We start from the raw sequence: 13,102 nt of genomic DNA on the forward strand, positions 1-13,102 counted from the left end.
AGCCCTGGCGCACCCATTCTCTCTCTCTCCATCTATCTGCCTTTCTCTCTCTGTCACTCTCAAATAAATAAATAAATAAAAATGCACACAAAAAAAATTAAAGGTAGGGTTTCAAACTCATGTCAGAGGTAGGAGGATAGCCACGAGTTCAAGGCCACCCTGAAACTACATAGTAAATTCCAGGTCAGCCTGGACTAGAGTTAAACCCTACCTCTAAAATCCAAAAAGAAAAAAAGAAATAGAGGTTACCAGGGACAGAGGAAATAAAAATAAGGAGTTAATTTTTTTTAAGTGAACTCCAGACGCATGTGCCACATTGTGTCATATTGTGTCAGAAACTGTATACAAAGCAGTCTTATGATGCCATGCCATGTTTAACAGATGTGATGGTATACGCTTTTAATCTCAGCACTTGGAAGGCAGGGGTAGGAGGGTTGCCATGAGTTTGAGGCCACCCTGAGACTACATAGTGAATTCCAGGTTAGCCTGGACTTAAACAAAACCTTATCTTGAAAAGCAAAACAAAACAAACAAACAAAAAAAACCCAACATTATGTAGGCTGCATGAGATTAAGCAGTAATATATAGGAGACTAATGACTGGAGAGATGGCTCAGCAGTTAAGTGTTTATGTGGCAAAGATGTAACATCCCAAACAGACTAATATTTCCTTAAAATTAATTAAAGGTTTAGGAAAATAAGCAGGCAAACACTTTAACTGATGAGCCATGTCTCCAATCTGTAGAAAATTGGATATAGCTTTTTACTCTTGCTGGGAGTGGGATAAGTGTCTGGTGGACAGCTTAGTAGTATTCATTTTAATGTCAAGTGCAGGCTAGAGAGATGTCACAGTGGGGGTTTTTAAATGATTTTTATTAAATCATTAATCATACATGTTAATTATATACAATGGGTTTCATTATGACATTTTCCATATATGTACACAGTGTATTTCCATTATATTTACCCTCTTACTCACTTTGTTTCCTTCATACTAAATCCTTTTCTGAACTTGCCCCTTCTACTTTTATCTTTCCCTCCCTCCACTACTAGTACTTTGGTTATTGTTGTTACACATTGCGTTTCATTATTAGATTTGTTTATAGGAGAGGGCATAGACTAGGGATTTTTTTTTTTTTTGCAGGAACATGGTTACCTTACCAGAGGCTACACCACTGAAGAAAACATCTTTCCCTTTTCCATCAACCACTAACTCCATTAAAATTTCTCAGGCTGGGCTAGAGTGAGGTCCTACCTCAACACCCTCCCCCGCCAAAAAACAAACAAGGGGCCGAAGAGATGGCTTAGTGGTTAAGGCATCTGCTTGCAAAGCCAAAGGACCCAGGTTCAGTTCTCTAGTACCCACATAAGGCCACATGCACAAGGTGGCACAAGCGTCTGGGGTTTGTTTGCAGTGTCTGGAGGCCCAGCCTGACCTGGAACTTGCTATGTAGTTTTACATCTGGAGGTTGCAGTGGCTGAAGGCCCTGGTGTGCCAATTCTGTTTTTCTCATTTAAAAAAAAAAAAAAAAAAAGCAAGGGTCGGGCTGGAGAGAGGGCTTAGTGGTTAAGGCCCTTGCCAGCAAAGCCCAAGGACCTAGGTTCTGTTCCCCCAGGACCCACGTAAGCCAGATGCGCAAGGTGGCTCATGCATCTGGAGTTTGTTTGCAGCAGTTGGAGGCCTTGGTGTGCCCATTCTCTGTCTCTCTCAAGTAATAAGTAAATATTTTTTTTAAAAAAAGGTCTGGGAGACAGCTCAGCAGTTAAGGGTGCTTGCTTGCAAGGCCTGATGGCCTAGGTTTGATTATCCAATATGCATATAAAGCCAGATGGACTAAGTGGTGCATACGTCTAGAATTTATTTGCAGTTGCCAGAGGTCCTAGCAAACCCATCCCCTGGTCTCTCTAATAAATAAAAATATGAGTCACCAACAAGAAGAGAGATAAGTTCTCACGTAGCCCAAGCTGACCTTAAACTTACTATTTAGCTAAGGATGGCTTCCAAACCTTTTCTTTTCTTGATTGTATCCTCGAAGGTGTAGTGTTTTTACTGTGTGATTTTGGAGTAAACTTAATGGCCATGTAAGGCTACATAGTACCCTAAGTCATAGGGCTACATAGTGCCCTAAGTCAGGATGAAAATGGCCAGGTAGGCTTATTCCAGCCCAATTAAAGGACAGGCTGAGAAGAAAGACTTCTCCCTGTGCTGATCCTGTTGATTGTGTCCCTGTGGATTAGACAAACCTATCTTAACAAGCACATTGAGAAGCTTTTCTTTCCAAAACTCACCAGGACCAGTAATTAATCAAACTGGTAATGAGGACACATACCTGACTTCTGGAAAGGAATTATTAACTCTTTCTATACTAGACAACTGATTTCCCCCTTAAAGTCTCTCTAGGTCAGGCATGGTCATATAAACCTATAATCCCAGCAAGTCAGGAGGGTGAGACAGGATGATCTTAAGTTCAAGTACAGCCTGGGCTATATAGTAATAAGCCCATGACTTTATAAAGAAAAGGAGAAAAAATCAGTCTCTTGAGTCTTTCTTAGTAGTGTTTGAGATAGCTTAAAAGTACTCTACTAGGGACTGGGGAGATGGCTTGTCAGTGCAGTAGTTGCAGCAGGAGCATGAGAGCCTGTGTGTGGATCCCTAGTACACATGGGGAATAAGTCCCTTTAACCACTAAGCCAGGCACCACCATACTTACCAGCACGCATGTGAATGGCAGTGTGTACTTGTAGTACCAATGCTGGGGGAAGTGGAGGCAGGTAGGTAGCTAGCTCAGCTACCTGAATCAGTGGTACAGAAACTCTTTTTAAAAATAAGGTGGGGGCTGGAGAGATGGCTTAGCGATTACGGGCTTGCATGTGAAGCCTAAGGACCCCGGTTCAAGGCTTGATTCCCTAGGACCCACGTTAGCCAGATGCACAAGGGGACGCACGCATCTGGAGTTCGTTTGCAGTGGCTGGAAGCCCTGGCGCACCCATTCTCTCTCTCTTCCTCTTTCTCTCTCTCGCTCTCAAATAAAAATAAAAATAAACAAAAAAAAATTAAATAAATAAAATGAGGTGAAATCCAGGTGCAGTGGCATACCTTTAATCCCAGCACTCGAGAGGCAGAGATGGGAGTTCAAGGCCAGCCTGAGAATACAGAGTGAATTCCAGGTCAGCCTAAGCTAGAGTGAGACCCTAATTCAGAAAAACCACATAAATAAATAAATAAATAAATAAATTAATTAATTAATTTTTAAAAAAAGGTGGAGAGCTATGGAGGAAGACACCTCGCATCACCCTCTGGCTTCCACATGGGCATGTGCACACACACCAAAAAATAGAAGAAAGAAAATAGATAATATATGTGGGCAGGGTCTCAAGTGGTTACATTTGGCCTCAGGCTAGAGAGAAGCATAATGGTAGATTTAGGATGAAGGCTGTGACTGGATAGAGCTTTGGTAGTTCTGAAGCATTATTTCTTTACATTTGTAGATTTGGAGAGTAATTAGTTAAATATTTTTATTTTTTTTTTTGCTTAAAAAGAAAAGGTTTTGGGCTGAAGGGATGGCCAGCAGTTAAAGCATTTGCCTGCAAAGCCAAAGGGCCCAGGTTTGATTCCCCAGGATCTACGTTAGCCAGATGCACAAGGTGGCACATGCATCTGGAGTTCGTTTGCAGTGGCTGGAGGCCTTGGCATGTCCATTCTCTCCCTCCCCCCCCTTTCTCTGTCAAATAAATAAATAAAAATAAAATTTTTTTAAGAAAAGAAAAGGTGCCAGGTATGGTGGCGCACACCTTTAATCCCAGCATTTGGGATGCAGAGGTAGGAGGATCACCGTCAAGGGCACCTGAGACTACATAGTGAATTCCAGGTCAGCCTGAGTTAGAGCGAGACCCTACCTCAACAAATAAATTAAAAATAAAGAAATAAATGGTTTTATTCCTCATGAAATGAGAATTATTAGTTGCCAAATAGCTAGGGTACATCTGTGAAGGAGTTAATGATCCCCATGGCACTTTACATTTTGCTGTGTAGTCTCATGGTGTCCTCGAACTCATGGCAATTCTCCTACCTCTGCCTCCTAAGTGCTAGGATTGAAAGTATGTGCCACCATGCCCAGTGGGCATGGCAAAATTTTTTTTAAACAGATTTTTAAAATATATTTATTTGTTTGAGAGAGAGAAAGAGGTAGAGAGAGAGAATGGGCATGCCAGGGCTTCCAGCCACTGCAAGGGAACTCCAGATATTTGCGCCCCCTGGTGCATCTGGTTTACGTGGGTCTTCCATGGGTCCTGGAGAATTGAACTGGGATCCTTTGGTTTTGCAGGCAGACACCTTAACTAACCACTAAGCCATCTCTCCAGCCCTGGCAAAAGTTTTGAATGTGCCGGGCTTGGTGGTGCATGCCTTAATCCAACATTGAGATTACATCGTGAATTCCAGGTCAGCCTGGACTAGAGTGAAACCCTACCTTGAAGAAAGAAAAAAAAAGTTTTGAATGGTATAGAAGTTTCTGAGGACAAAATGCCTAATGACCAAAATGACGATAGAACTATTAATTCAATGCAAGTATAAACATACCATCACAAATCTCAAAATGACCCTGTATGTTTGTCTTATCATTACTGTTTTGCAAATGAGAAAATTGAGATTTGGAGAACCCATGTTCATGGTAATAGAAAGAACTGACCTGAGAACATAAGTCAGTATATATTTCACAAGGAATGCAGGACCTGCTGGGCATTAATAAATGAGTGGAGGCAAACTGGGTATGATAACATATTGCTGTAATCCTGGCATTTACGAAGCAGAGGCAGGCTCATAAGCTCAGGCTAGCTAGGGTTATGTTGCAAGCTTTTGGCAGGCCTGATCCATGCCTCAAACAAAAAAGAGGAGGTGGGAGAGAAGAGAGTCCATGCATGTGTGCACACGTGCATACACACACACACTCGCTTGCTCATTCACTTGTGTGTTGGAGAAGTACTGTGAGAGGTAGTCCAGGGAAGGAATAAATTACAAGACAGAACAGCAGGAATGAGTTGAGCAGTTCAAAAAGACTGCACAGACTTTCTAGGGGTGGGGATAGGAACTGAGTTAGTAGTCAAAGACCATTTAAAATTCTTTCTTGGGCTGGAGAGATGGCTTAGTGGTTAAGGCGTTTGCCTGCAAAGCCAAAGGACCCAGGTTCGATTCAACAGGGTCCACATAAGCCAGATGTGCAAGGGGGTGCATGCATCTGGAGTTTGTTTGCAGTGGCTGGAGGCTCTGGCACACCAGTATTCATTCTCTCTCAAATAAAATATTTTTTTAAATATTTTAAAAAATGAAAAATTTTCTTAGCTTAAGATCTATGTAGCATTAAAGAAACCTGTCTGTCAAGGCTATGTGAAATAGGAGAGAGGAAGAACCTGGAGTTGTACCAGAAAAAGCACCTAAAGAATGCACTAACCTCAGACTAGGAAGTGGGGTTGCAAGTGGGGCCAGAGATGAACTGGACCGTGGACATTTCAAAGAAGACAGAATGGGGCTTAAGTGAGTGGCCACATGGGTGTTGAAGACCAGAGGTTTAAAAAAGCTTGGCCAGCAACATGGTGCCACATACCCCTAATCCCAGCACTCAGGAGGCTGAGGCGGGAGGATCGCTGTGATTTTGAGGCCAGCCTGACACTACATAGTGAATTCCAGGTCAGCCTGGGCTAGATTGAGACCCTTCCAAAAAAAAAAAAACCAGGCGTGGTGGCACGCGCCTTTCATCCCAGCAGAGGTAGGAGGATCCCTCTACATAGTGAATCCCAGGTCAGCCTGAGCTAGAGACCCTGCCTGGGGACGGGGAAGGAAGGAAAAAAAAAAGAGTTTAGTTGCAAAGATGACTCAGTGATTAAGGGCACTTGTGTGCAAAGCCTTATGGCCTTGGTTCAATTCCTCAGTACCCACTTGAAGCCACATGCACGGAGGGGTGCATGTGTCTGGCATCTATTTGGAGTTTGAATGCTGAGAAAAGGGGGCGGCAGTGTACTGGCAGACAAAATTCAGAAGACAGTGCGTGGTTGTAGGAAGTAGAGACTCAAGTGAGGAGGCCCGTCCTGTGACCACATGAAAAGTTTCCAGCCTGTGACTGAGGCTCAGTGGGAAGCCTGGTGTGTGAGAGCCAAAACAAGACTAAACAAAAAGGTGTCCACAGGCAGGTGCCAGAATGACCCAGAAATGCAGAGCATAGACAGCTCTAGCCACAAGTGGGGTAAAAGACCAGAAGTGGAGTGACTGCTTTGTGTCCTCCCAGTGTCTTCTTTCTGAACAATTTACTATCTTGTGAGGTTTTTTTTTTTTTTTTGGGGGGGGGGGAAGAAGCAGAAAGAAAGAATGGGCACACCAGGGCCTTCAGCCATGGCAAACAGACTCCAGATGCATGTGCCCCTTTGTGTGCATGTGCAACATTGCACACTTGTGTCACTGTGCATCTGGGGATTCAAACATGAGTGCCTAGGCTTCACAACAAGCGCCTTAACCGCTAGGCCATCTCTCCAGCCCTCTCTTGTTAATTTTGAGGTAGTATATTCATCTTCTTCTTCAGACTTTCCTAGATATGGTTATAAAGAACTCTCAGCAGGCATGGCCGAACACTGTTTTAACCCCAGTAGAGGTATAAGGATCCCTGTGAATTCAAAGCCAGCCTTGGACTGTAGAGTGAATTCTAAGTTAGCCTAGGCTAAAAGTAAGACCCTACCTTAGGGGCAGGGAGGGGAGAGCTCTCCATTTTTTGTAAATTATTAATGGAATTAAAAGGGAACTTTTAGAGTGTGTAGTATCAGTTTATTTCATTTGTGCATATGAGGAAACTGCTGCTTATATAAAAATATGAAATGGGTGTGAAGAATAAGTTCTTTTCTACTCTGTATATCCAAGATACTCTTCACAAATCAGGATGAAGCGAAAATGACTTTGAGATGCACTTTCTTAAAATAACTGAAGGAATGACCTCATGAGACAGCCGATAGCATGGGTTTGCAAATGGATACATTTCTCTTAGGCCTGCTGCTTCTTGCTGCAGAGGCAAATATGCATGGAGTGTATTATATCATATCCTGTAGGCAGGAGACTGTCTGGGATGGGGGCACTTAGGAAGAGAGGTGCAATGTCATGGTCGGCACAAGAATTAACAGAGCGAATATTACTGATTTGGGTTCCTGGTTCCCTAGTATATAATAATTCATGTTGTTTTCTTATGTAAGAAGAGTTACTGTGTATCACAGGAAGAATTAGAAGAATGCCTGATAAGTAGCTAGATCTCCACTATTAAATTGATACCATACTCATTATCCTTCAACAATACTTTCATTTTCCCCACCTTAAAAAATTATTTGTAAGCCAGGCATGGTGGCGCATGCCTTTAAGAATCCCAGCACTCAGGAGGCAGAGGTAGGAGGATCACCGTGAGTTTGAGGCCACCCTGAGACTACATAGTGAATTCCAGGTCAGCCTGGACCAGAGTATTTATCTACACATGCATGTGGGGGGAGAGCAGGGCTCCAGAGCCTCTTGCTGATGTAACCTCCATATGCATTGGCCACTATGTCTGGCCTTACATGGGTGCTGGGTAATCAACACATACCTACAGGTTTTGTAAGCAAGCACCCTTGACCACGCGGCCATCTCCCCAATCCCTCCCTTCTCCTTTTTCATTCACTTTTTAGTAGCTTGGTCCTTGGATGTGATTCCTTGCTTAAAATGCCCTCTCTCCTCAGTTGCAGGCCTCAGAGGCAGTGGAGATGTGTCCTTGGTCACATGAGTGGTACCCCCCCCTCTCTCTCTCGTGTTTTTTTTTTTTCTTTTCTTTTCTTTTCCTTTCTTTTTTGTTTTATTTTTCAATGTACGGTCTTGCTCTAGCCAGGCTGACCTGAAATTCACTATGTAGAGTCAAGCTGGCCTTGAACTCAAAGCAATCCTCCTACCTCTGCCTCCCAAGTGCAGGGATTAAAGGTGTGCGCCACCACATCCAACAAAAGGCATATGCAGGGTTGTAGACCACCAGGTGAAAGGGGGAGTAAATCTAGGAGGAGTCTTAAAATTAGAGCTTGATGAGCTGCTTTTCTTGCACAAAATCAGTGTCATTGCTGAAGACTATTCACAAGGTAGACCCCTGCTTCCCCGGCACACATACACAGCGTTGTTACTAGTCTAGGGAAAAAGCATGGTGGTTGGCTGTGCTTTTAAACCAGTTTTGGTCCATTTTAGGTTTGCAAAATAAAACTGAATAAAGTGCATAATATACTTAAAATCACACACAAGCTTCACTGGGTCTACATTTGAGACTCTAGGATAGCGGCTTTGGTTTCTAGAAGAGTTTTTGAGATTATTTTTACTTTTATTAACTGCAAAACATTTATTTTCACACATGCTTTATAGTTATTCAATTTCATGACTCTCTCTTAGTGTCTGTAGCAGTTTTTCATTTGCTTTTCTGGGGTTTTCCAGTTGTAGAGCTATCCCATCTACAAACTGATGGCTTGACTTGCTGCTTACTTCTTAGTCTTTTCTTATCTGCTTGACTCACACCTCCAGAACAGTGTTGAAGATACCTTGTCATGGACACTTTAAGTACACAAGAAACTACAGAAGTGAAACAAGTCTACAAAATGTAGCTTTTAAGGTGTTTTGTTTTCATTTTATTTATTTATTTATATCTTAGAGAGAGAGGGAATTGGTGCACCAGGGCCTCAGCCACTGAAATCAAACTCCAGATGCTTTCGCCACCTCGTGGGCATGTATGATCTTGCACTTGCCTCACTTTTGTGTGTCTGGCTTACATGGGATCTGGAGAGTCAAACCTGGGTCCTTAGGCTTTGCTAAGCCATCTCTCCAACCCTTGTTTTGTTTTGAAACCAATAGCTGTATCCTTCTCAGTTGTCCATGGAGCTGTAGTGGCTAGGGAAGCAGTCGTTGTTTAGCAGTCATATTTGGATTTTTTTTTTTTTTTTTTTTTGGCAGTTTGAGAAAGGTTCCCTGTTTCATAGTTTGTTGGCAGAGAACATAAGCACATCCCAGGTATTGCTTGTGAGGTCTGAGACTGCGCTCATCTCTTCCAGGCCCAGCTCCGGGCATTTATCCCAGAGATGCTTAAGTACTCCACGGGCCGGGGAAAGCCAGGCTGGGGGAAGGAAAGCTGCAAACCCATCTGGTGGCCTGAAGATATCCCATGGGCCAATGTCCGCAGTGATGTTCGAACAGAAGAGCAAAAGCAGAGGGTAAGTGTTCATTGGCCTGGGTTACCTGTTGCTTTGCAGTTCTGAATGAATTGCCTCAATTTTTAAAAATATTTTTATTTATTTATTTGAGAGAGAGAAGAAAAAGAGGCAAATACAGAGAGAATGGGTGCATGAAGGCCTCTAGCCACTGTAAACGAACTCCAGACGCACATGTTACCTTGTGCATCCGGCCCTACGTGGGTACTGGAGAATTGAACCTGGGTCCTTTGGCTTTGCAGGCAAGTACCTTAACTACTAAGCCATCTCTCCAGCCCCGAATTGCCTCAATTTTTGTAATTTCTTCTTATGCTAAAAAGCCTAAAAATGCTTATATAATAGACCTGTCCCTTCAAAGAAATTTGAAGTTCTCTGGTGTATAGCATTTTTCCCTTCATTTGTCCATTGCTATAAAGAGAAATATCTGGAGGGTACCATGAAGTTACACTGTCTTCATAGTTGCTTTTTGTAACATCTTTAATTTTACAAGGTGCTTAGAAAAATGAAAGATACTTGATGTAGAACTGTTAATCATTTGAAGATTTAGTAATGCTTTTATTTCTGATTTTCAAGGAGCATTCTGGAACTGGGCATGGTTGAACATACTTGATAAGCCCTGCCAGTGGGGAGGCAGAGGCCAGGAACATCTCAAGTTCAAGACCAGCCTGTGCTATATTATGAGAATCTGTCAGAAAAAAACAGGCAGGGCATGGTGGTACATATCTTTAATCCCAGCATTTAGGAGACAGAGGCAGGGGGATTGTTCTGAGTTTTAGGCAGTCCTGAAGTACAGAATGAGTTCCAGATCAGCCTGGGCTAGAGTGAGACCCTACCTCAAAAGAAAACAAAAAACAGGTTCAATTCTCCCCACGCAAACCAGATGCACATGGTGGCAAATGCATCTGGAGTTTGTTTGCAGTGGCTACAGGCCCTGGCATGCCCATTCTCTCTCTCTGTCTCTAATAAATAAATACATTTTAAAAGCACTATTTAAAACTATATATGCTAGCCAAGTGTGGTGGCACATATATTTAATCCCAGCACTCAGGAAGCAGAGGTGGGAGGATCTCTTGTGAGTTCAAGGCCACCCTGTGACTACATAGTGAATTCCAGGTCAGCCTGGGCTAGAGTGAAACCCTACCTTGAAAAGCCATTTAAAAAAAAACAAAAACAAACAAACACCTATACATGCTAATACAGAATTAGAGAGCTAGGAAGTCTACCAAGTGAGTGTGTTTATGAAGACAGAACTTTGAGAAGAAAGAGTAAACTGTATAAGATCCCTTACTTTTTTACACAGTTTTTAATTTCTTTGGAAATATATGCCTTAATAGATCATCCTTGGCCAGGGTAATCATCTTTTGTTAGAAACTTGAGAGTTTGACTTCAGGTTGGAATAGAATATAAAACTCAAGTGCTGGAGGGATGGCTTAGTGGTTAAGGTGTTTACTTGCAAAACCAACGGACCCAGGTCCCATTCCCCAGGACCCACATTAATCAGATGCACAAGGGGTTGCACACATTTGGAGTTTATTTGCAGTGGCTCAAGGCCCTGATGTGCCCATTCTCTTTCTGACTCCCTCTTTCTCTGTCAAATAAATAAATAAAATATTTTAATTTTAAAAAAAAAGAATATAAGCGCCACATGTTCTCTCTTATATGTGGATCCTAGCTACAGATGACTGTGCTTCTGCGTGAAAATGAAAATACTTAGTAGCAGAGGCCAGTAAGTTAAAAAGGAGACATAAAGGGTGGAGAAAGGAAGGGGGGAGGATACTTAATAGGTTGATATTGTATATATGTAATTACAATGATTTTAATGGGGAGGTAATATGATGGAGAATGGAATTTCAAATGGGAAAGTGTGGGGGTGGGGAGGGAGGGAATTACCATGGGATATATTTTATAATCATGGAAAATGTTAATAAAAATTTTTTAAAAAAAGGAAAAAAAAAAAAGAATATAAAACTCAAAAGCTAAACCAGTCTTGGATTAGGAAGGAAAATGGGGAAACTATTTTTGGTACTTGGTGCTGTTTATATATGCCAGGATCAGCCTGTGGGAAGAAATTCCAAGAGCTTTTATTATCCTCAGCACTTGATAAATAAGCATAGTGTGGCTAAATACCAAAGTTCTTTGTGGCTCACTGTCTTTCCTGAACTTCTGATGGCAGGTTTCATGGACACAGGCACTCCGGACCATAGTTAAGAACTGTTATAAGCAACATGGGCGGGAAGACCTTTTGTATGCTTTTGAAGACCAGCAAACACAAACACAAGCTACCACTACACACAGTATAGCCCATCTTGTCCCGTCACAGACTGTAGTGCAGACCTTTAGCAATCCTGACGGCACCGTCTCGCTCATCCAGGTGAGTAAGCCTGCCAGCTGGGAGACAGGGCTTGAGGCTTAGAGTGTTTCTTGTGCAGACTCTTGTCTGAGCCTCATCCAGCCACTCTAGGTTGTCCTACCTAAAGTCAGCTTCTGAATAGTATTTTCTTTGTTCATTTTTTTTTTTTTTTCATGTTATCTTACTGTGGAGCTGGGAATGGAACCCAGGGCCTCATGCTTACTAGGAAAGTACTCTGTGTATGCAGTCATCTATCCCCATCCTTTGAATAGTACTTTATATTGTTTGCATTTTACTCAAGTTAGTGCAGAGAGTAGCTTTCCTGAACGTTTCCAAACAAAGCACTTGAAAATTGCTTCCTGGAAAGAGAAGAAAAAAGAAAAAAGAAAAGCTTGTTACTTGCTTTTTGGGCTCTACATGCAGCTCAGTGACAGAGTGCTCGCCTATCATCGTGCCGGATTGCTTGAAGGGAGGGAGGGGACATTGCCTGCTTCTCGGGCTCTAGCCGTAGCTCGCTGGCAGCGTGCACAAGGCCCTGCTCGCTCCTTAGCACTTGCAGGTAGGGAGCTTCTTTTTTACTGCTTCCCTGCCAGTAGCCACAGTTAGGGCGAGAGTTGAATGTTGGTGGACTGGCTGCCCTGAAAGGAATGGTTGGAGTAAAAATCCAAAATTCATGCTAGGCCTGCTAAGCATTATCTGTGCTGGATTTAGAGATCAGAGGGTGCGGGTGAGATGGAGGGCCACCTGCTGACACTTGTGCTTTCTGTGTGTTCATTTAGGTTGGCACAGGGGCCACAGTAGCCACGTTGGCTGATGCTTCAGAACTGCCAACCACAGTCACTGTTGCCCAGGTGAACTACTCTGCTGTGGCTGATGGGGAGGTAAGAAAGAGGGCTCTGTCTGCGTCTATTTACATACGTGCATGACTAAGTGAGGGGAAGTGAGAGTCCAGGAGATTAAGAAACTTTTATAACTGATAGCATTATATTATTTGAAACTTTTTATTTTACTTATTTGAGAGACAGAGAGAGAATGGGCATGGCAGAGCCTCCAGCCACTGCAAATGAACTGCCAATGCATGAGCCTCCTTGTGTATCTGGTTTATGTGGATCCTGTGGAATTGAACCGGGGTCCTTTGACTTTGCAGGCAAATGCCTTAACCGCTAAATCATCTTCTCCAGCCCTAATTTTATTTTATTTATTTATTTTTGGTTTTTTGAGGTAGGGTCTCACTATAGTCCAGGCTGTCCTGGAATTCACTGTGTAGTCTTCAGGGTGGCCTCGAACTCATGGCGATCCTCCTACCGCTACCTCCCGAGTGCTGGGATTAAAGGCATGCGCCACCACACCCGTCCTAATTTTACTTTTTTATGAACAAGATAATGGACACCATCTTGTACATCTTGCTTACGTGGGTTCTGGTGAGTCGAGCCTGGGTCCTTAGGCTTCATAGGCAAATGCCTTAAACTACGAAGCCATTTCTCCAGCCCCTATTTAAAGCCTTTTACTAATATCA

At 42.8% G+C, this 13,102-nt stretch overlaps 1 protein-coding gene across 6 annotated transcripts in view; it reads left to right on the plus strand.

Annotated features, from left to right (window-relative positions):
- Positions 1-13,102, plus strand: part of Nrf1 (nuclear respiratory factor 1) — a 144,435-nt gene that overhangs the window by 82,947 nt on the left and 48,386 nt on the right. For all 6 annotated transcript variants that reach the window (XM_045160486.1, XM_045160487.1, XM_004661214.3 and 3 more), the window contains 3 exons: positions 9,081-9,239; positions 11,410-11,607; positions 12,366-12,467. In XM_045160486.1, coding sequence (XP_045016421.1) covers positions 9,081-9,239; positions 11,410-11,607; positions 12,366-12,467 — 459 coding nt within the window. The remainder of the gene's footprint in view (positions 1-9,080; positions 9,240-11,409; positions 11,608-12,365; positions 12,468-13,102) is intronic.

This window comes from Jaculus jaculus, chromosome 10 (genome assembly GCF_020740685.1).
Source record: "Jaculus jaculus isolate mJacJac1 chromosome 10, mJacJac1.mat.Y.cur, whole genome shotgun sequence".
NCBI classification, from domain to species: Eukaryota; Metazoa; Chordata; class Mammalia; order Rodentia; family Dipodidae; genus Jaculus; species Jaculus jaculus.